At 46.5% G+C, this 24,781-nt stretch overlaps 1 protein-coding gene across 1 annotated transcript in view; it reads right to left on the bottom strand.

Annotated features, from left to right (window-relative positions):
• Positions 1-24,781, bottom strand: part of LOC144680088 (putative Polycomb group protein ASXL3) — a 350,418-nt gene that overhangs the window by 34,392 nt on the left and 291,245 nt on the right. The window contains exon 9 of the mRNA XM_078541234.1: positions 18,335-18,431. Within this exon, the coding sequence (XP_078397360.1) occupies positions 18,335-18,431 (97 nt within the window). The remainder of the gene's footprint in view (positions 1-18,334; positions 18,432-24,781) is intronic.

Here is a 24,781-nt window from a genome sequence, read left to right on the forward strand (position 1 = left end):
CTTGCGTGTTCTGGTCTCATGAATTGCCAGGCCATGATGTTTGCTTTGCTTTGCTTTGCCATGGGGCCCTGTGAGTGAGCTCACTCTGGGAACTGAGAGTCCACTTAGGAGCAAAAGCGATGCGAGAGAAGGCTTGAAGTCTTCTCCACCATCTAATGATGCAAACACAGCTGTGACCGAGATGTGGACATGCAAAGGGATCTCCTCCTCCTGTGAATGTCTTTTCTTCTGCCACGACCACTGAGGAGAAACAAATGCCGCTAGAATATCAGTGCTGATGAGCTGCCCTCACTCAGTGGTGTTCCCTGACGAAGAAGGGTTAGAAATGCTTACATCACACATTTCTAATAAAGATCTAAACACATCTCCCTGACATCACACAAGGGGTGCAGATACTAGGTCAACTGAGGTTGACATTAAAGGAATGTGAATCTCACAGTGGGACATTATCACTAAGTGGAAGCAAGGCTAAACCTCGAAATAAGAGGATTCCAAAGAACAAAATCACAACGCCTTCAGTTGCCCAAAACATTCACATAACCATCAAATGTACTCACAAAAGTGCAATTTCTTTACATGTATAGCACACCTGTGACCCAAAAGTGACATCAATTTTTCTTAATTTTCCTAACTCTACCGCTATGCCTGGGTGCAGCCCTGACATCCGCAGCAGAGGTGGAGGCAGCCTGCTGACTGCTACATCCTGATCTCTGTGGTGACCTAAGCGGACATCCTCTGGTGGCCCGAGCCCTGGAGGGCCCCGGCCTGATAAGGGTCACCTGCTCGGGGCAGAAGCACCCTTGGCGGCCTGAGAAGCTGGAGTGGATGGGCTCACGTGTAGAAGGGGCTGTGAGTGGCTGCACACCCTTGGAATGTCCTGCGTGGTGTCCGGCTCTCGCTCACCCACCCTGTGGGTGCCCGCAGGCCCCGCCCTGACTCCTGCAGGGGCTGGTGCGCCTGGAGGGAGGTCAAAGTGCCTCATCCTCATGTGTGGCAGGGGGAGGAGCTGCCTCAGGGAGCTGAAACTTTTTGAACATAAAAAATAAAGAATTTAAAAATGTTAATAACATGTCCCTTCATGTGACTCTGTCATGACATGTTACAAATTAGCTTGAAAAATTGTTATTTTTGTTTAAATAACTGACCGCCCATGGATGAGGTTTCGCAAAAAATCTAAAGGCTCCTTGGACTTTTCGCCTTCCCGCCAACCCTAAGGTTGGACGGGCAGTGATAAATTTAATTTAATTTGAACTTTAATGGCCTTAATGGGCCTGTTAGCTGTTGGCGGACGCACTGCCGACTCCCGCGCGCGCCCGCCGACTGAAATATCGCGCGAGTGCGTGATGCTGTCGGGATGCTTGCCCGACATCATCGCACGTCATCTTACGCTCTTTTGGGTCGGTGTGCCCGCCTGATGAGCGCAATATTCTGCCCTATATGTTGGACTGGCCTTTAAATATGGTGCCTGGGCCTTTGATCCCGCTTGCTGACTGCAGACAGATGAATCAGCTCCCGTCCTGACAGGGGATTCAGCCCGATACTCGTCTGTGCATGGTTAATGACCCTCCAATGGCAGAGTCGGGCGTGAGTTCCCCCCATTCCGGCCAGCAGGGTGTGCGCTGTGGAAACCTCCTAACATTGCACTTAGTCTCATAAGTGGAAAATTCCGCCCATACTTTCCTGTTTTCTGCCTCCCTCCCTTCTTGAATAGAAGGGTTATATTTGCTATTTTCCAGTCTGATGGAACCGTTCCAGAATCTAGGGGCAGAATTTTTAGCTCAGCAGGCCAATGCATGCCTGACCCAACCAAGCATGAAATGATGCAAGTTGATGTCGGCCGAGCCTGCAGACGTCAATGCATAGACGCGCGATAGTTTGGTCGGCGGGCGTGCGTAAATGCGAACTGTACACTAGGCCTGCTCACCTTCCTCCCCCTGCCCGCACAGGCAGCGCTCAGCACTGTCGCTCATGTATCACGCTGGGCGGGCCTTAATTGGCTCGTCATTGTGAAATCGCAGTGCGCTGTCAATCACGGGCTGCAGTTGGCTTCCCGACTGCCCCCACCTGCCCCCGTCAATCCCGCACATCAAGAGAAAATTTCTGCCCGAGAGAATTTTGGAAAGTTAACACCAACGCAACTACTAGCTCATTAGCCACTTATTTTAAGACCCTAGGATGAAGTCCATCAGGACCTGGAGACTTGTTAGCCTGCAGCTCCATCAGTTTGCTCAGTCCTGCTTCTCTAGTGATTGTAATTTCACCAAGTTCCCTTCTCCCTTCCACCTCCTGGGCCGAATTTTGCGCTTGATGGACAGGTGGACCTGACCGACTCAGCAGCGGGCGGGCAGCCAATCGCAGCCGCCAAAATGGGTTGCGCCGTCATTTTGCGCACGCGGGCCAATTAAGGCCCGCCCAGCGGGGTTCCGACTCCCGTGTTCATCAGAAAAATCAAATCGGCAGTGGGCGTGTTCAGACCGCCGGTTCCAATGGGGAACCAGCAGTCTGTATAGAGAACGGCCAGGCAGCCTCCTTTAGGCTGTTCACCATGGCCACTCATAGGGCAGCACATGATTTGAGGGCAGAGGAGGAGGAGGGGGGCAGGCTGCAGGGTAGGCCAGCGGGGGGCCATTGTGCCCCTCGGTTCTCAGATGCCTGCCTTGCTGTCCTCCTCCAAGGGGTGTCCAACCATCGGGATGTCTTGTTTCCGGAGGATGGGAGGAGTAGGGCTCCCATGTCACCAGGCAGGTGTGGCAGGAGGTGGCGGAGGCTGTTAGCTCCCATGATGCTGTGCAGTGCACCGGAATGCAGTGCCGCAAGTGCTTCAATGATTTGTTGCGATCTGGAAGGGTGAGTACCACGTCAGCCTTGGCCATTTGACTCAGCAGGTAGCCTTAGCCTTTGAGGCCCCCCCACCCCCACCTCATAGTGTCGTTACTGCATTGGGCATTTGGTGGACGCTGGGTGGGCAAACAGATAGTGACCATGCTTACATCAGCCTTAGTGGTTGAGGAGATGGGTTCTCCCCACAGCATATGTTGGTGTTTGTCGCATTTGAGTAGTCCGGGGGCACCCTGCAGGAGAGGCAGCTAGACACATACTCAGAACTCCAACACATCCCTTATTAGTGGTGATGAGATGGTGGAAGGGGAGCCTCAAGGTGTCGTGGCCAAGAGCCATCTGCTGGCCTCGGCGCCGCACCTAGTTGCACCTCCTTGTCATGGGCGCTAAGACCCGTGTGTTATTCAAAGTGATGGACGCCGAATGTGTCCAAGGTGGCCGTTGGGGGAGGGGGTTTGGACCAGCCGTACTATCTTCTGGGAACTGATCAACAGTAGTGGGGACAGGAGCCACTGGAGGCGTCGGATGGGCCACTGTGGTTGGGATGCAGCGTGCGCGTGCAGAGTACATGAGTGATCAGCCCCAATAAATCCTCTTCTCTGTTTTGCAGGCAAAAACTGAGAGCAATATAGGGGAGCGGCAGCGGACTGGTGGTGGGCACGCCGTGCTGCAGCGCCTCACCACCTATGAAGAGCAGGGCGTGGAGCTGGGGAGGAGGCAGGCGGCCAGGTCGGCAGGTGTCGGCGAGGCTGGGGTGCAGCGGCCAGGTATTTGAGGGCCATAGTCCCATCCACTCTGCCCACCATCCAAAGCACTGATGGTTGCTGCAATCATTAATGCAGCAACACTGCTCATTCACAGACTGATACAGTCACACGTGTGGGTCATACACAAAGGTCCCTCGGCCCCTAGAGGATGTGTGTCTCTAGAACCTTCCAAAATTGCCTTATCCCATTTGTGACCACTATCCCCATGGCCTAACATGCCATGGCATCGCTGCTGCACATCCAAAGACTTATTGCATCTTAGGAGGGTTTGTACCTCCACCACCCTTTCAGCCACTGCGTCCCACATTACTCTGCCCAAAAGGTCCTCAGCACCTCACCTGTCAACCTCATGGCACTCAACTTAAATAAATGCCACCACGTTAGTCATCCCTTGGCAAGGGGAAATGTTGCCTTCTGCCCACCCATTCTATGCCCCTCATAATGGTATGAAGGTCAATAATGTGACCTGTCAATCTCCTGTGCTCCACGGCAAATGTCGCAAGTGTTTGTAATGTTTCCTCATCACTGCAACTCTCCAGGCCAGCATGCATCCAAGTCAGGAACCTCTGCACTCTCCCCACTCCAATGCCATCCCTACCATGAAGCGCAGGTCACAACTGAACGCAGAAGTGTAGATGTGGCCTCGACAGCGTTTTCTGCACTTGCAACATGACCTTCCTTTTCCTAAATTCTATTTCTCGGCTAATAAAGGCAAGTCTGGCGTCAACCTTGTTAAACGCCTTATGTTCCTGTTCTGCTACCTTAACGGGTCTGCCCAGCAAGGTCCCTATAGTCGTTGTGACTTCCCACGGTCCTACCATTACTCATGTATTCCCGTACCTTGTTTGTCTTGCCCAAGTGCTTAACCAAACACTTATCCACATAACATTCCATGTGGCATTCCTTAGGCCATCTGACCAGCCTGTCTGTCTGTGCGTGTAATGTTTGGGCCTCCTCTTGACTATTTACCACCCCACCAATGTTCGTCTCCTTAGGTTCTTGAAGGGTGAGCGACTTAGGCTGGGGGGGAAAGGGATGAAAGGTGTTACTGACTGAACGCTAACTGATGCACTGTCCATGTTGTTAATTTCAGCATCTCCACCGCATGGCCGCCACCAACACGTCCGGAGCCCCCCATCCACACCTGAGGGCCAAGACTCTCAACTTGTGTCACATCATTTCAGCCAACCAGGCACCAGCGCAGTGACAAACACTTCGGTGGGGAATATAACGTCGGCTAGTGTCCCGGGGCACAGTGGAGAGGGCACTTCACAATCGCTGGAGGAGATGGCATGACAGAGAGTGCCGATGGCGCCAGCAGCCGGAGGACTGCAGGGGACCAGGCACATGCTGAGTCCAGCAGTGATGATGTGCCTCTGGAGATGTCAGCAATGCAGCAGCTGCAGGACAAGCAGCAGGATGTGCAGGAGCATCTGGCAGGGTTGCATGAGGGTGTGCTTCAGTTGGTCTCTGTGGTGGAGGAGTCCAGGCAGAGTGTCAGTGAAGTCATGAACCTCAGGACAGAGCTTCAGGCTTCCTCCATTGAGAGATTGGCGACTCTCATGGAGAGGGGCTTCAATCGGATTGAGACTCTTCTGATTGGGTTACGCTCTGACCTGCAAGCCCTCACAGCGCTAATGGCCACAGGTGGTCATTGGCAATGTGGGAGATGTTCTGGGCACCAAGTGTCGTCACTCGGTGCCCATCGATCTGCGGTGAGCAGGGAGGTCCAATGTGACCTCACGTCGGCACAGCAGCTGCCTGTCATCGCTGTGAGCTCCTCTCAGGGCGCTCCGGATGAGGGCAGCAGCTCCTCCGCCCCTCTGCCAGTGACCATTGCATCCGTTGAGGCTGCGACAACTGGGGAGGTGCCAGTTCTGAAGCTGGCCACTCCCTCCCAGGCGGGGCCATCACAGGCTCCATGGGCCAGAGAACAGCCGCCAAGGTCATCGAAGCCAACAGGACAGCAGAGTCAGCAGGCTGTCTCACAAGCCACTCCGAGCGATGGGGCGGCACCTAGACGTAGCACCTGCAAACGTAAGCATAAGGCATGTTAGGCACTCCATGGGTTTGTCACTGGTGATTTTGTGTTGGCCCTAGATTAGGGAAAATATACTTATGTATATCTGAGCGATGTTTGTGTTTTATTTTGAACGGAATAAAGTCCACTTTTCTGACCATGGCTGAGGGTGTTTCCTTTGTGCTGCATTTGTATGTGTCACAGACATCTCATGAGTGTTTGAATGGACATTGATGTTTCTGTTCTAAGCCCTTAGTTGCAGTTGATGAGGTGGAAGTTGTGGCACCCAAGTGCCACGTGTGGAAGCGCCAGGCAATGCTGGTCCTGCTGATCCATGAGTGTGGAGCTAGCTGAAGATTCATTGGATTAAAGTGTCCAGGGTGTCCCTGCCTCCTTGGTGTAGTAGCGGGTCAGCGTGCTGCCCCTCATCATTGCCCTGTGCTTCCCCATCCTCTGAGCCACTGCTGGATTCATCATGTGCAGCCTCATCCACTGCGTCAAGGTCTTCATCGTCAACTGCATGCCCCCTTTCCAGCGCAAGATTGTGCAGAGCACAGCATGCTACCACTATCAACGAGACACGATCTGGGGGGTACTGGAGAGCACCTCCTGAGCAGTACAGGCAACAGAAGTGCATCTTGAGAAGACCGTTGGCTCCCTCCACCATAGCCCTTGTGGTGCCGTGGCTCCTATTGTACTGCTGCTCAACTTCTGTTCTTGGATGGCAGAGAGGCGTCATGTGTCACCTTCTGAGGGAATAGCCCGTGTCACCCAGCAGCTAACCATCCAGCCGAGCAGGAGCACTGAAGTGCCCCGGAACCTGGGAGTGTCTGAGGATGTAGGCGTCGTGGGAGCTGCCTGGGTACCTTGCACAAACTTGCAGAATCTGCATCCTGTGATCACACACTATCTGCACGTTCATGTTGATGAAGGCACCGGGCTCACCTGCTGGTGCCTTGATGGCCACATGTGTGCAGTCTATTGCACCCTGGATGCGGGGGAAGCCAGCAATGGCCGCGAAGCCTCTGGCTCACTGTATCTGACTTGCCTGGTCGCTGCGGAAGTGGATGAAGGTCAATGCCCGTCTGAACAGAACATCTGTAACGTGCTTGACACAAGTGTGGACAGCTGATTAGGAGACACTGCAAAGATCACCCATCGAGCCCTGGAAAGAGCCAGAGGCATAGAAGTGGAGGGCAACTGTGACCTTCAGAGCCACTGGCATGGGGTGTCCGCCCACACAGTTAGGAGAGATCTCAGGGCCAATCATCTGACCGATATAGTTGACTGTCTTCCTTGACAGACGGAGCCTCCTTTGGCACTGCACCTCAGACATATTGAGGTAGCTTCTTCGCCACCTGTAAACCCTGGCAGCAGGATAGTGGCATCTTTTGCGGCCCCTTGCACCTTGGACAACCTCTTGGCCCTGCGCCCCTTGTGCCTGCACCTGGCCTACCAAACGTGGCTCCCCTGGAGGCTGATTGTCCACTCCTGGCCTCCTCCTTATTCTATCCCTCCCTTCCTCCTCAGAGGAACTGCCTCCAGTGGAGATGTCAGAACCCATACCCAGGCTAAATGGAGGCCTCCGGAAAGCTGCAGGCCCGATAAAGATTACTGTCTGCAGAGTGCTGAGCTGAAGCTTCAAAGTACAGAGAAAGCTGTTGGAAATCGATCTGAACTGGTAACAATCACACAGGCAAGTTTAAAACACTTTCTGCATTAAATACTTCAGAAAAAACACGAACAGCCCCTCTGAGCCCACATATCCCGCCCGTGGATGAGGTTTGTTAAAAAATCAGTTAGCCGCCTGCCCGTTGAGCCCATGTGCCGAGGTGAAGATCGCACGGGCTCCTCAAAGTCGGCTTCAATTGCCGAGTTAAGGACCTTAACAAGGCCTTTAATTAATGGCAGGTGCGTTGCGCTTCATAATGCGCCCGCCCACCTAAATATCGCGATGCCGCACGCTGATGTCGGGACGCTCGCGAGACGTCAGCGCGTGACATTTTAAGCACTGACGTGCGAGCTCCGCCACCCGCGCGTCGGCTATAAAATTCAGCTCCCTGAATTACAGCTATTACCGTAATTTTTTTTGTATCCTCTGTAGTGAAGTCAGAAGCAAAATATTTGTTCATTTCATCCACCGTTTCCTTAATATCTGCTATTAATTCCCCACTGTCACTCTATCGAGGTCCAACACTCACTTTACGTACTCTTTTCCTGTTTAAATGCCTGTAGAAACTCTTGCTATCCATTTTTACATTTCTAGCCAGCTTCCTCTCATGCTTGTAATTTCTTCCTCCTGATTAACCTTTTAGTCATTCTCTGCTGTTCTTTATATTCTGGCCAATCATCTGACCTGCCACTCATCTTTGTACAGTTATATGCTTTTCCCTTAAGTTTGATGGTTTCCTGAACGTCTTTAGTTAACCACAGATGGTGGGTCCTCCCCTTAGAATTTTTCTTTATAGTAGTATATAAGTATATATACTTATTCTGAATATTCTGAAATATCCACTTAAATGTCTGCCACAGCTTCTAACCACTGATATATCTATTGATCTATCCCCTAGCCTAGTATCCCAGTTCACTTCAGCTAGCTCAGCTTTCATGCCCACATAGTTGTCCTTATTTAAGTTTAGGAAACTAGTCTTAGACCCACTCTTCTCCCTTTCAAGCCGGATATAAAATTCAATCATATTGTGGTTGCTGCTACCTAGGGGTGCCTTCATTCTGAGATCATTAATTATTCCTGTCACTCTACACAATATTAAGTCTAATACAACCTGCTCTCTAGTTGGTTCCACAACGTGCTGCTCTAAGAAACTCTCTCAAAAGCATTCTATGCACTCTTTATCCAGGCTACTACTGCCAATCTGATTTTTCCAGTTTGTATGTAGATTAAAATCACCCATGATTATTGCCATCCCTTTATCACAAGCACCCAATATTTCTTTTTGTATACTTTGTCCTACATCATGTTAATGTCAGGAGGCCTGTAGACCACTGCCACTAGTGACTTGTTTCCTCTAATATTCCTCATCTCTACTCAAACCAATTCTACATCCTGATCTCCTGAACCAAGGTCATCTCTAACTATTGTATCAATGCCATCCTTGATCAATATTGTTACCCCTCCACCTTTACCTAGTCTTCTAATCTTCTTGAATATCATACACCCTTCAATATTCAGGACATAATTCTTGTCATCCTGCAGCCACATCTCTGTAGTGACTATCAGATCATATTTATTTACTTCAATGTACTATCAATTAATTTACTTTGTTATGAATGTTACATACATTCAGATACAGAGCCTTTTGTTTTGTCTTTTTGTTATCTTTGTAATATCTAGCCTTGACTATTGGTGTATTCTTAGGTTTTATCTCTCTGTCCCATCCTGCTTTTCTATGACTCTGATTTCCCATATTACTATTATGGTCTCCTGCTTTGAATCTTCCCTTGATTTGTCACATCTACCCAAACTTGATCCTTCAACCAAAACGTCAACTGTATTCCTCTCCGCAGATGCTGTCAGACCTGCTAAGTTTTTCCAGGTATTTTTGTTTTTGTTCTAGATTTCCAGCATCTGCAGTATTTTGCTTTTGACCCTTCAACCCCTTGTTTATCTTAAAACTCTGTTTACTTCCCTAGTTATGCGATTCACAAGAACACACGTCCCTGCACAGTTCAGGTGTAGACCATCCCAACAGTACAGCCCCAACTTTCCCCAGTACTGGTGTCAGTGCCTGACGAACCGGAAACCGTTTCTCCCACACCAGACTTTGTGCCATGCTTTCACCCCTCTAATCTTATTTGCTCTATGTCAATTTGCATGTGGCTCAGGTAATAATCCAGAGATTATTACCTTTGAAGTTGTACTTTTTAATTTGGTACCTAGCTTCTCATACTAACTATGCAGAGCCTCCTTCCTTGTCCTGCCTTTGTTGTTGGTACCTACATGGACCATAATGACTGGATCCTCCCCCTCCCACTGCAAGTTCCTCTCCAGCTCTGAGCAGATGTCCCAAACCCTGGCACCAGGCAGACAACACAGCCTTCTGGACCCATGCTCTTTGCTGCAGAGAAGTGTCAATACCCCTCAATATACTGTCCCCTACTACCTCTACATTCCTGTTTGCTCCCCCCACTTGAACGGCTTCCTGTACCATGGTGCCATGGTCAGCCAGCTCACCTACCTTGCAGACTTCGTTTTCATCCACACAGGTTGTGAGCACCTCAAACCTGTTTGACAATTGCAAAGTCTGAGACTCCTCCACTAATGTCTGCTCGGTCCCATTACCTGCCTCACTGACGGTCACATTCTCCTGTCCCTCACTGCTGACCAAAACAGATGACCCTATTCTAAGAGGTGTGATCATCTTCTGGAAAAAAGTGTCCAGGTATTTCTCCTCCTCCCTTATGTTGCGCAGTGTCTGCATTTCGGCTTCCAAATCAATAGTCCTGATTTGGAGTTCCTCTAGCTGTTTACACTTTCTGTAGACATGTTTGTCATGGATCGCCTTGACGTCCAAAAGCCCCCACATTCCACAGTTGCAACATAGCACCTGTCCTGACATTGTTACTTATGTTATATAGTTGACTTAATTTAATTATTCCCTGAATTAATTTAGAATAATTCCTATGTATGCCACATCTCTTTCCCCAGTGCACCAAATTCCCATGCAAACCTAATGTGCTACTCGCTCCATTTCACTCCGGCGTAGTTGCTTGTCTCCTTGCGTGCCCCTTACTGAATTGGGATGGCTCTGAGGGCCTTTAAAAATGGCAGGCAGGAGCCAGGTGTGGATGTCCCACCCCCATTTCTGACAGATCTAATTTTTGCTGGTAGGGGAAAGGGGGTGATTCACAGAGGCAGGAAACACAAACTCCGCTTGGTTGAACTTAGTGCTGAGTTCAAACAGACTCCATTCTGGCTGCTGCAAGGGCCTTAACCCACAGTGTGGAAGTCATGAATTAATGGATTAGACGTAAACGCTTTTGAAGTGTGGATAAGGTCTGTGTAACTGTCAGGACCTTAAGTTTTTTAAATCCCCTGCTCTATAAACTTAAAAGAAAACAGGCTGCACCTGTCATTGAAAGTTAAAAACCCCCTCTGCTGCAGTTAGAAAAAATATTGTAGCATATGGTCCTGCAGTTTCAATAGGGTTCTTTGCTGACATTTCCCCAAGGGCTATTATTAAATTAATACCTGGCTGAGCTTCCAAAGCTACATTTATCTCAGCAGTGTGTTCTAAGTTCACAGTATGATTGACTATTTCAAGAGGTTATTAAAGGATTAGCTGTCTTTGATGTGGGGTCTGGATAAAAGTTTGTTGGTTTTTATATGAGATTAAATGGCTTAAATGGGTTTCTAGAATGAGAGTTTTTCACTATCAAGTGTGTAAGAGTGAGAACTGTATTATATTGTTTGAAGATTTTTTTATCTCCACAAGGCTCCTGTGGTTTGCCCATAGTAGATACAGGGTGAGTGGTTATGGAAGTGGCAGGAGCATATGAAGTGCCAGGGGGGGTGTGAGGGGGGGTGGGGAGCATGAATTGGCATTGAGTGGCATGGAGGGTATAAGGGGAATGGAGGTTGAGTGGGGTGTGAGGAGGGAGAGCTAGAGGGCACAACAACTGGGATGAAGTCCCAATGAATCAAAGCAGGTCTTCTAACCAGCCCGCCTCAGCACTCATTCGCCCCTGAGCCACCTTCATTCCGCTTCCGGGGCTGGTGGGCCTGACTCCATCCTGCACACTCACCTCCCCCAACCCTGATTGAAAATCGTGCAATTTGGTGTACATTTTACCAAGGTGAATCCGTCTAGTCAGGGAATTTCCCGACTCAGGCTACCCGTCTTAGTAGTGAAAATCTGGCCCATTATTTCTGTATCCACTCCATCAAGTCCTTTCATAATTTTAGTCCTCTCTTAGGTCAGCCCTCAGCCTTCTTTTTGCGAGAGAAAAGAGACCCAGTCTGTCAATGTTTTCCTGATATTCCCAACATTTCTGGTATCATTCATCTAAAGCACCTTCTCCAGTGTCTCTATATCCTTTTCATAATATGGTGACCACAACTGCACATAGTCCTTTAAGTGTGGTCTAACCAAGGTTTGATACAGGTTTAGAAAATTTCCTTACTTTTCACTTCTAAAAGCAAAGCCTAGTGCTTGGTTTGCTTTTTTATGATGTTGCTAGCCTGTACCTTGTGCTAACCCGTGACGCAACCTTTAGTGATTCATTTGTGCGTACTCGAGATCCCTTTGTTCCTCTACCCCACCTAGACTTGCACCTTCCAAGTAATGTGACCTCCTTATTCTTCCAATGAAAAGGTACTACTTTGCATTTATCGGTGTTGAACTTCATTTGCCAATTATTTGCCTATTCTGCAAGTTTATTCATTTCCTCCTGTAATTTGTTGCAGTCCCCTTCAGCATTGACTATCTCTCCCAATTTTGTGTCATTGGCAAATTTAGAAATTGTGTTTTTGATTCCAAAGTCCAAATCGTTAATATAAAATGTGAACAGCAGTGGTTCCAGCACTGATCCTTGTAGAACATTGCTTTCTACCTTCTGCCACTCTGAATAACTATCCTTTACTCCCACTCTCTGCTTTCTGTCTTGAAGCTAGCTAGCAATCAATTCTGCCACTTGCCCCATAACTCCACATTCCTTGACTTTATTCATTAGTCTGTTATGGGGCACATTATTAAAGTTCTACTATCTTTGTTACCTCCTCAAAACATGCAATAAGTTTGGTCAAACAAGAGTTTACCTTTTGAAATCCATGCTGACTATTCATTATTAAATTTCTCATTTCTAAATGTTCTTATATTCTCATCTTTAGTAAGAATTCCATTATTTTTTCTACCACTGATGTTAAGATGACTGGGCTATAATTCCATGGACATGTTCTGCCCCATTCTGAAATGTAGGAATGACATTAGCTATCTACCAGTCCTCTGGCACTATACCTTTTTCTAACGAATCATTAAATATGAGTAGTAATTGCTCTGCTCTCTGTGGATGCAATCCATCTAGACCAGGGGCTTTATCCTCTTTCAATTTGTTTAGTTTACTCAATACATTCCTTGTTTTTAATTGTAAATACACTTATTTCATTTCTCATTTCCTCCTTCAATTTCATGTTTACTTGTTCTATCCCCCTGGTAAATACCAAAGTGAAATGATTATTTAATATTTCTGCCATCTCTCTATCCTTATCTGTAGTATTAACATGGTTATCCCTTAATGGTCCTGTTCCCATCACAGCCTTCCTTTCTTAATGATGTCCCTATAAAATATATTATTATTTTGTTTTATGTTTCTTGATCATTTAACTTCATAGTTCCTCTTTTCCTTCCTTTCAGTTTATAATTTTTTTGACTGAGATTGGAAATTGGCAGTATCTATCAATCTGATTAGTTTGGTGCTGAAATAAAAAGTTATTTGAAGCAACTGATTGGATTTTACTGACTCCCACTATTAGTTGTGCATGAATTTGATGCACATGTGGTTTCAGGTGAGCTGATGTTTTCTGAGAAATGTAGTTACAGGTGTGTTCATTGTCTGTCTTTCAAGAAAATTATAAAGAAAAGCTCATATGCTTTTGGGGGGAAAAAAACTTTATTTTATGTTGGGATGTTGGTCCCATTAAGAAATAGGTTACTCTAGGAATTGATTTCTAGTAAAGCACCTGGCTGCCAGTAAATGATTATGTGACCAAGTTGCATTGGAAATAAACAATAGAATAGCAATGGGTCAACAAGAAGTTAGTGGTGAGTAGATTGTGGTTGTGACTCTGGTCTCAAGCAGGGCTTTTAGATTTTAATTTTAGAACAGTCTGGCTGCAGATCAAGGAACATCTCTTTCCAATAGAGTTCATTTGAAGTTTGCTGTGCTGGTGAAAAGATTTTAAACCTCCTGTCAAGTAAGTGATTGTTAACAGTGAATTAGACGTCTGGGATAGCCAAGCTATGTGAGAGAGAGAGTGAGAGAGAGTGATATATAATATATATATATATAATGTATATTTTATATATGTATATAGATAGAGAGCATGTGTGAGAGAGAGAGGGAGATACAAGACTCCAGAGTTAAAGAACATTAGAACTAGGAGAGTTCTGACCTGAGGTGGCTACGCTTAAGAAGCTACCTAAGCCTGAGTTGAACTGTGAGATGGTTGGAGGAGATTTGAATGGAAAGCCTTGTTGAAAGTAAGAGGAAGGCCCAAGAAATCTCAACCCTTATATGAACCTTCAAAGCAGTACTCAGACAAGTCGTTAATCCCAAATTTTGACAAGTATCTGATATGAGGTTAGGGGGTGTGAGTCAAATTGATGTAATAAGAAATTTGAAGTAAGAAGTTTGGTTTAGAACATAAGTAACTGTGTTCAGTGCACTTTTAATATGATTAAGATAGAATGTAGTTATGAATATTCATGTTCTTGGATTTTTGTTCAGTGAAATTCTTTTGATTTAAACCGTGAGCCTTGTGACTTCATTCTTTTAGTATATACCTGGGTTTTTAGATTATAAAAATTAAATAAACACACTACTGGTCTCTACAATTGGTGGTCTCATCCAGAATCATAACAATAACCTGCTGCCTAAATTCAGCTTTAAAAAACTTCTCAAGGAAGTTTTTATGTGCATCCAACAATTGTCTTATGTGAATAATTATTTTCTTCATGATTAGTTGCAGATTTTTTTCTGAGATTGAGATGCTGTTTGTGCTGTGAATACATTAAATGGCTTTATGCAAGCATTCCTGTCATGTCACTTGCAGAATTGCTCAGGTGTGAAAACGAGATAGGGAGTGAGTTGGAACAATGATGAGCTTTACTTAATTTAAAGAATTAAACTGAGGTCCCTATATTTAAGTTTTTACCACAGTGCACTGTTACGATGTGTGATGCGGGTAATTTGCCTGTTTGTGGGAGTTGCAATGCCTGGCTAGGTTCTGTAACATTGAAAGTGGTTTCAGTTTGTTTACAGAACGAGGTCCCATTGCTTATGTGCAAAAATTTGAGAATGAGCCCAGTCTGTATTAGAGCAGTCAACATCCATGGTGAAATGCAAAAAGTGATATTGATAATCAATAAGAAAATAATGGATTGCAAACTCCAGTCTGTCAGTCAGGTCTGCAAGAGAGCACAATTTCCCTTCCTGCACACCATCTTTTCATTCATTTTTGTCCACTACAAAAACAATTGCAGTGTACAGGAAATAACCTTTTTTGGCAGAGCATAGCATGTTTGAATGACATTCCTCCATGTCTATTTTAATGAAGGGCATTAACCATGTATTTTAAATAGGTAAACATCTTCACTAAAGTAAAGGACAGAGGAATGTCATATGAGTGTGTTTTGCATTCATCTGCTATTATCACCAATTTCTAGCTAATTTCTAGCTGTATGTGTTAGAAAATGTTTGAAATGCACTGCTGGTTGATCAGCATCTGATAACAATAGCAGCAAAAAACTAGAACTTCTAATTATATAGAACTGGATTTTCATCGATGAGACTCTGTAGAGGTGTAAATTGGCTGCCGGGAACTGATTCCGGGATTCCCAACGCCATTCCTGGGGCCCCCAATTTTCACCAGAGTGATTTAAGGGTGTGGGCTGGTGCGGGTCATGATCCCGCACCCTGGACTCCCGAACTGGCCAGCTTCACTGCAGGATAGGCACACCCTAGTCCTCTACAATTTTCTTGGAGTTGGGCCAGCTTTTAAAGGGCTCGTGGCCCACAGCACCTCAGAGGTTATTCCCTATACCCATCCCCCATGGCCCCTCATTGTCTCCACGTCAACCTATGCCCCTCGACACACCACTCATGGCCCCTAAGCCTGTCCACCATTTACAAGGCATGAGTCAGGAGTGTGATGGAATACTCCCCACTTGCCTGATGAATGCAGCTCCCACAACACTCAAGAAGCTGGAATCATCCAGGACAAAGCAGCACACTTGATTGGCACCACATCCACAAACATTCACTCCCTCAATGGTAGCAGTGTGTACCATCTTCCAGATGCACTGCAGGAATTCACCAAGGCTCCTTAGACAGCACCTTTCAAGCCCACAATCGCTACCATCTAGAAGGACAAGGGCAGCAGATGCATGGGAACACCACCAACTGGAAGTTCCCCTCCAAGCCACACACCATCCTGCCTTGGAAATATATCACTGTTCCTTCACTGTCACTAGGGCAAAATCTTGGAACTCCCTCCCTAACAGTACTGTAGGTGTACCTATACCACATGGACTGCAACAGTTCAAGAAGGCAGCTCACCACCACCTTCTCAAGGACAATTAGGGAGAGGCAATAAATGCTGGCCTAGCCAGCGACGTGCACATCCCATGAATGAATTTAAAAAGTAGCCTCCATACCAAGCTAAAGAAACAGTCATTCATTCATAACATTCCACTTTCTTAAAAAAGCCTCCTTTCACTAAAAGTGTCAAACAGCCAGACCCTTTAAAGTATCAATAGCTGAAACCTCTTTATCTTGTGTAAATAAACATCATGCAATTGATAGAGTAGATTAGATAGCAAGAGCTGTCAATCAAACAATGTTTTCCCTGGAGTGTAGCTGTTTCAACAGTCTAATGAATGTCTGGGTTCTCAGCCAAGCCTCAGTATGCATTCTGGAGGGTAGTTGGCTCCGGTTGGGGTTCGGTGGGGGGAGGGGGGGGGGGCGGGTAGTTGGGTCAGGTTGGGGTATAGTAGGGTCAAGTCGGGAGGGTAGTCGGGGGGTAGTCGGCGGGAGGCGCGGGAGATAGCTGAGTCAGGGGGAGTTGTTGGGTCAGGAGGGTAGTCAAGTTGGATTGGGGGTGTAGTTGGGTCAGGTCAAGTCGGGGTGGGGGGTAGTTGGGTCGTTGGAAGATAGTTGAGTGTTCAGGGCGTGATGGGAGGTCAGGATGATTGATTGGGGGATCGGGCTACCCAGATGTTAGACTAGGTTTTAATCTGTAACTACCTTGGAAGTACTGTGGAGTTGTTCTAAGTCTTTGACTCTAGCAGAGGTTCACAGGAGCAGGAGAATTGCCCGTCAGAAGTTGAAACTTCCCGGGCAAGTCCCATCAAGGTCTGTGCATCAAGACTTCCACAGAATCCCGACGTGCATCTTCAGTCGAACATCCAGTCTCCAATGTTCCAGAAACCAGAAGATTTGGGCCATTGTATTTTTAGGTGATGTCACCAAAGGGCAGTTTGTAGACAAGAGATTAGAGTGGGCCAAGTCTGGTTCCTTGAGTGACACCAGAGGTAACAGTGTGTGAGCAGGAAGAGAAGCCTTTGCAGGTGACTGTCTGACTATGATTAGGTGGATAAGAATGGAAACAGATGAGTGCAAACTTACCGACTTAAATGAAAGTTGAACGGTGTTGTGATGGATGGTGTGGTGAACAATTATCAAAGGCTGCAGACAGGTTGAGAGGGATGAGGAGGGATAGTTTATCATTATCACTAGGATGCCATTTGTAACTTTGATAAGAGCATTTTTGGTACTGTTGTAAGGGCAGAAAACTGCTTGGAGGAATTCAAACATGGAGTTTGATGTAGGTTATGGTTTGGTTGTAACCCTTCTTCAGATCTTGGTCTAGGATTTTGTTTCAATAATATTGGCCCTTCTGAAGTCACTTAAAAATATATATTTAAATTACAATAGTTATATCAGTGACCCTTCAATTCATATAATTATTATGCTTGTCTCTGGACTACCACAGGGTCGGGCACAGTGACAAATGTCAGTTTTGTTCTGCATCCACAAAATGTATTGCTGCTTATGAGCATTGTAAGTGTATGCAGTAAAGATTTCAGTTTATAAATTAACATAATGTATCTGGGGTCATATTGACTGGACTTTAGTAAAGCTGCACTGAAGTAAGATTCTATTTTCATATTTAACTACTGTAACCCTTTCACAATAAATTATTTTTGGTTTATAATACAGAATTACAAACACTCTAAAATGTCAGTAGATGCACTAAATAAAATGTCAGAATCAGAATTTGCCTGGATTAACCTCTAAATCTATAATAATGTCTGTTAGTTTTTCTCCCTCTACTACAAAAAAATGAATGAACTATAGGTATATCTGCATATAGGTATATCTTAAGTTATGATAAGCCCATGGCTTTGGGATTTAAATTTTCACAGACTCTATTTACAACTGATATTTATTCTAAAAGAAAGTAGCGATTTGTGTGGGAAAGATTCCCCTACACTGCAATCATTATGGGTTTGAATCTAACTGAGTCAATGTTCAAATTGACAGCATGGCGTATATGTGAAGAGTCTCCAATAAACTGTTTAGTGGACAATGATGCAAATTTTACACTGACATTCACATTAACTTTTATTGAACAGTGGTGCCTGAAATTCAATGACAATTGCATACTGTGTGCATTACTTGGAAGAGCTGTGAATATGAGCTCTGCTTATGAGACCGGTAAGCAAGGGCTCCCTTGCACTCACCCTGCTGTCTGGCTGCCTGTCTGCTAACTAGAGGGTGACAAAAGCTACAAAGAAACAATACTGTGACTGTCCAAATGTTTTTTTACGGAAGGGAGGGAAGGCTGAGGAAGACTACAGAAACATGCACGCAGGATACATAATATGCAACAATTCCCACTTTAAGAAAAGCATAAAATTCAAATTTCAGTTTGTATATCCCAGAATTAGACGTATTGGTGAATTAATTGTACCTTCTGCTAATCGTTCCTTCCAACCTTGTGCCGCGTAAGCAAAGAATTCATTATTCAGGGCTGAAGCACTGAGGCGAGAAACCCCATCACACCCAACCTAAAAACAAGGTAATCGCAGCATGAGAGATAGAATAAAATAAACATTACATTCCAGAAATGTTACTCCATCAATTGGGAACAAAAGTTTCCAATTCTCTACGGAACTGTGTTTACACTATATGCAGCAAGCAGCCGTGATCGGATTAAACTGTTTCCTATAGAGATTGTAGCTGGCGAATTTGCCTCCGGTACGAATCAATATTGAACCTCTCTCAAACTAGCCCACACACAGAAATCTTCCCAATAGCATAGAAGAGTCTTTTAGTAAATCAAAGGCAATAGACCTCAATAGGCATATTTCTATATGTTGTGCATAAATTGCACCTACTTGACCTGCATTGTGCTGACATTAGGTGTATTTCCAGGGTCAACATAATTTAAAAATGATAACTGAGCTTGAGTGTGGAATCACTTGTGATTGGCAGTTTGCTCACTTGAGGTGGAAAATTTGTGTACTACTGTAGGATATAGAGGTCTGCAGCAGTTTAACAGTGGCACTAATCCAGATGTTTTAAATTTGGGAAATAGCAAGCTCCTACATAAATGTACATCTGTCAGAAGTGCAGCAGGTTCTCACTGACCTGAATCTTTGATGGAGCTAATGGGGTTTTACTCAAAGGTGTGGAGTGGCCCGCAAGAACAGTAGAGCAGGGCAAATATAAAGAGGTCATTACCTGTTCAACATCTCCTCCAAAGCACCCACATACATGGAATTGGAGGGATGGGGATGCAGGAGAGTTAAGATATGTGACCAAAAGTCATTGAAAATGGCAGTGCAGATTGAGAAAGTAGTTAAAAAAGCATGTGGGATCCTGGGCTTTTTATATAGAGGCACAGAGTACAAAAGCAAGTAGGTTATGATCAATCTTTGTAAAACACCTGGTTCAGCCTCAACTGGAGTATTGTGTCCAATTCCGGGCACTGCACTTTAGGAAAGATGTGAAGGTTCTAGGGAAGTTGGAAAAAAGATGTACGAGAATGGTTTCATAGATGAAGAGCTTCAGTTGTGTGGGTAGATTTGAGAAGCTGGGTTTTTTGCTCTTAGAGAAGAGAAGGTTGAGAGATTTAATAGAGGTGTTGAAAATCATGAGGTGTCCAGAGTAGTGAGAAACTTTTTCCATTAGCAGAGGGTTGAAAACTAGAGGACATAGGTTCAAAGTGATTGGTAAAGGAACCAAAAACAACGTGAATAAAAACGGATTGCATAGTGAGTGGTTAGGATCTAGCATTCGCTACCTGAGGGTCTGGTGGGTGGAAGTTCAATAGTGGCTTTCAAAAGGGAACTGGATAAGGACCTGAAAGCAAAAAAAAATGCAGGGTCACAGGGAATGGGCGGGGCTGTAGGACTAGCTAAATTGTTCTTGCAGAGATAATTGACATGGGCTTGATGGGCTGAATGACCTCCTTCTGTACTATAACCATTCTATGATTCTACCTCATGGTACCTGCTTTTAAAAGAAGGATGTCTTTTAGTATCAAATATTGGTATAGAAATGGGGTAAGTACCACATATAGTTGCTTGGGTATGGGAATCCACTAGACTGTCTTTCAGGTTCTGCATCACTGCAGTTCACAATGGAATCTGTGACAATTTGATATTAGAGTCCCTGTCCAGCGGTCTAAGGGCAGTTGCAGCTTTTGCCATGGTCTGTTACCATAGAGACCTGGGTTGTCAGATTGAAACGGATTAAATCTTCTAGCCTTGGCATGTTTCAGAATCAGTTACAGATTACCCTGAGAGAGGGCTTCACTAATCTCACTGGTACTGTTACTTAAGCCAGTCGGCCCACTGGTAGTAGTGCAGTTGGAATGGGCATGGATGACGGTGTTGTATCCCAATGTCGGTCAATCTGGACTACCCTGCCAGTGCCCCTGATACGTGCACAGCGGCAGAAACCATGTTGAGCTTGGCTGCTCATGCAGTAGTGGATGGATCACAGTTCATAATAGTTCTGCTTCAGCTCTCTGATGCCAGGAAGCAAGAGTCACTTCAATCCCATGAGGCTCCAACTCACATATAGGAACCGGTAAACTCATAGGCCTGAATTTTATGTACATCATGCACGTGTGATTGGCCAGCCTGGAAGTGGCTGCACCCAGCAGAGTGTTTTTAAACGGCTGAGGCAGCATCCCGAAGGCTGCCAGGAATTCCATAGGAGGCACAGGGAGATGTCGAAATCTAGGCTAAAGGTACGGCATTAGCACCCGAGCAACACACCAGATGGGAGGGCATACAGGTGGGCAATCTGCCCCCTGCTTCTTGGACGAGTGCCTGTGCACTCTCATGGAGGCAGCGAGTGCCAGGCGGGACATCCTGATGCCACGGGATGGCAAAAGGAGGCCACCTAACCAAACAAAGGAGGCCTGGGCAGAGGTGGCAGCCCAAGTTAGCGGACACAATGTGGTGTGCCACAGCTGGATTCAGTGCTGAAATAGGTTGAATGATCTTCTGCGCTCAGGAAGGGTGAATACCAATTTGGCATGTTACTGTGTGGAGAAGTCTTGAAGAGTTGCTGTTCCTCATGGCACTCAGGGTTGTTAGACTCAGAGCAACAGAAGGCACATGTCCCTGTACCTGGTAAGGCTGGGAGATCAGACCAGTAGCCTTGGCTGCATATAAGGGTCAGGTGTGCAAAACTGACACTTCAACCTGATTCCTTGGGTGGGGGGGAATAGTTATAGGTATGATAGTGGGGGGTGGGCTGGGCAGTGGCAAACCTGGTATGGTGTTGCAGGTAGAAGGTGGACTAATGAATGGGCATTTGTCAGTACAGGAGAAGCCATAATGCCACTGAGCGCACAAGAGTGGGTGGAGGGGTGGCCAACCTACTCATTCTGAGCGAATGTGAGATGGGCGCCCTAGAACTCGAGTACGCGCATGCACCAAGGTCATCAGGTCGCGGAGAGGCAGGCACCTTGGAGGAAGGTAAGAGTCCAGTGGACAGATGTGGGACAGGCAGAGGCTGCAAACAATGTAGGTTCCTCTCATCTCAAAAGATAACTTCTAATCAAGAGTCTGCAGTGATCCAGCAATGACGTTGGTTCCATTATGTTGCTGTCCATAGTCTCACCAGGCTGCCTAGCATGCACATTCAATATCTTATGGATTGATACCACTGACATATTGTCTTCCTCCCTCGGGTGCGCCATCCTCCAGAGGTGCCTGAGACCTCGAGGACCCTCAATTGGCACCAGAGGAGGAGCCATACACAGATCCACCGGCGTCACACCCTCTCTCGTTACCAGGCACCAGCTCCGATACAAGCACGTCAGTGGGCTGTATTTTGTTGGCTCAGATGGTTGTGCACTGTGGGGAACTCACGGCACACTCACATGAGAAGCTGGCAAAGGCAAAGAGTGTCCAGGGCCACTGCTGTCAGAGGACTGCTGGAGACCAGGACGATGGTGAGCCCGAGGCAGATGATGAGCCTCTGGAGTCTCCCATCAGGCGACAGATGCTGGATGTCCAGTGGGATGCAGGGGGAGGTATGGCGGAGATCCCTGAGGGTTTGCGTGTCATGGTCTCTATCATGGAGGAGTCCTTGAGGAGCTTTAGCACTGCATTGACCCTGAGCACCGAGTGCACAACCTACTCCATTGAGAGAGGGTTAACTCTCATGGAGAGGCAGCTCCAGGAACAGAAGCAGGGATTCCTGGGGTTGATCTCAGACCTACACTCCCACACACCGGCTGTGACCTTAGGAAGTCACTGCCTGTGTGAGAGATGGATGAGACACCGAGTCTCTCTGCTAGGTGCCAGCCATCAATTGTGAGCAGGGAGGTACAGATGTGGCTCATGCTGGTGGACAAGCTGCCTGTCATCTCTGTGGGCTCCTCTCACGGCTCTCACAGCGCTCCGGATAAGGGCAGCAGCTCTTCCACCGTCTGCCAGTGATCGTGGCATCTTTTAAGGCCATGATGACTGATGAATGCCCAGCAATGTCGCTGGTTGCAGACTCCCAGGCGGAGCCTGCTTAGCCAGACAACGACTGCCAAGGTCATCAGGGCCAACACAACAGCAAAGTCAGCAATCTGCCTCCTCTGCCGCCACCAAGTTGGGGTCACCAAGACGCAGCACTCGCAAGTGTAAATTTAAGGCACTTTGAGCACAGGATGGGGTTATCATGGGTGACATCCTTTCATTTCATCAGTGTTATGTGTTGATTTTGTGTGACAGTCACAACAAAATTATGTTATGTGGCTTTTTGGCAATTCTGGAAAAGATATAAATCTAGATTTTGTTTCAATGCCCTGAGTGTCCTTCATGTTTTCCTTGGTGCAGGCCCCATCAGTGCCTTATACTAGAGGGCAAGGGCAGCAAGCTTTCTGACAGAGGTTGTGAAGCGACACTGGGGATATGGGATTACCTTCTCAGAAATATGTGGTAAGGAGGTGGTGCTCTTGCCATGAGAGCGAAGCCATGCCTTGGCAGCCTAGCTGAAGGTGCATTGAATCAAGGCCCCTCTGGTGTCCCTGCCTCCCTAAAGGTTCCTTAAGTCTGCCTCCACGTCCTCACCCCGTGTCTGCCTGGGTTCCTCATAAGATCCATCAGTAGAGTCTTCCTTTGAGGCCTGTGGTGCTGCATCGCTATTCTCATCCTCCAGTGGATTCCCTCTTGCCAGTGACAGTGTGCAGAGTGGAGCAGACAATGACGATAAGCGACATGCGCTCTGGAGGATATTGCAGGGAACCCCCTGATCGGTCCAGGCAGCAGAACCCTACTTTTAGCAAACAAATGGTACTCTCAATCGCTGCCCTTATGGAGGCATGTCTCCTCTGCCTCTGTCTTAAGGTGCTGGAGTGGTGTCACGAGCCATCTTTACAAGGCATGTCCTTTTCATCCAGCAGCCAACCATCCAGCTGAGTTGGAGCCATGAACAGCCTTGGCACCTTGGAGTGTCACAGGACGTATGCATCATGGGGGCTGCCAGGGTACGTTGCACAGACTTGCATAGTCTGGGTCTTGTGGTCACATACTATCTGCACGTTCATGGAACGGTAATCCTTCCTATTCCCGAAGGCAACTGGCTGACCCGCTGGTGCCTTGATGGCCACATGAGTGCAGCCTATGGCACCCTGAATGTGGGGGAACCTAGCAATTGCTGCGAAGCCTCTGGCTTGCTCAGACTGGCTGGCTTGGTCCGTCTGGTAATGAGACCCATCTGAACAGAGCATCAGTGATGAGCCTGACAACCATGGACAGCTGCTTGGGACATTCCACACAGATCCCTCAATGACATCTGGAAAATCCAGAAGCAAAAAAATGGAGGGCTACTGAGGCCTTCAGAGCCACTGGCATTGGGTGCCCACCCACACAGTTGGAGGTAATCTCAGGGCCAATCATCTGGCATACTGATGTCACGGTGTCCCGAGAGAGGTACCTCCTATGCCACTGAACCTCAGACATGTTGAGGCAGAATAAAATTTGAGGGTAAACTAGCAAGTAATATAAAAATGGACAGTGAGAGCTTCTTTAAAAATATAAAAAGGAAGAGAGAGGCCAAAGTGAACATAGGCCCCTTAGAGAATGAAGCTGGGGAAATAATAATGGGGAACCAGGAAATGGCAGAGGAGTTGAATAAATACTTTGCATCAGTCTTCACGGTAGAAGACACGAATGGCATTCCAAAGATACTAAATAATCAAGGGGCACAAAGTTGGGGGGGGAGGAAATAAATAAAATAACAATTACTAAAGCAAAAGTACTAGGGAAACTAATGGGGCTAAACACCAATAAGTCCCCTGGACCTGATGGGTTGCATCCTAGGATATTAAAAGAAGTAGCTATAGGGATAGTGGATACACTGGTAGTAATCTTCTAAGAATCCTTAGATTCTGGAAAAGTTCTAGAGAATTGGAAAACTGCCAATGTGACGCCCTATTCAAAAAGGGAGGGAGACAAAAAACAGGCAACTATAGGCCAGTTAGCTTAACATCTGTCATTGGGAAAACATTAGAGTCTATTATAAAGATATAATAGCAGAGCATTTAGAAACACATAATATAATCGAGCAGAGTCAGCATGGCTTCATGAAGGGGAGACCATGCCTGACAAATTTATTAGAATTCTTTGAGGAGGTACCAAGCAGGATAGATAAATGGGGACCATTAGATGTAATATGTTTGGATTTCCAAAAGGCGTGCGATAAGGTACCGCACATAAGACTACTTAATAAGATAAGAGACCTTGGTGTTTGGGGTAGTATATCAGCATGGATAGAGAGTTGGTTAACTAATAGAAGACAGAGAGTTGGAATAAGGGGGGCATTTTCAGGATGGCAATCTGTAACTAGTGGAGTGCCACAGGGATCAGTGCTGGGGCCACAATTAGTTACAATATATATTAAT

This window comes from Cetorhinus maximus, chromosome 4 (genome assembly GCF_964194155.1).
Source record: "Cetorhinus maximus chromosome 4, sCetMax3.hap1.1, whole genome shotgun sequence".
In the NCBI taxonomy this organism is placed as follows: domain Eukaryota; kingdom Metazoa; phylum Chordata; class Chondrichthyes; order Lamniformes; family Cetorhinidae; genus Cetorhinus; species Cetorhinus maximus.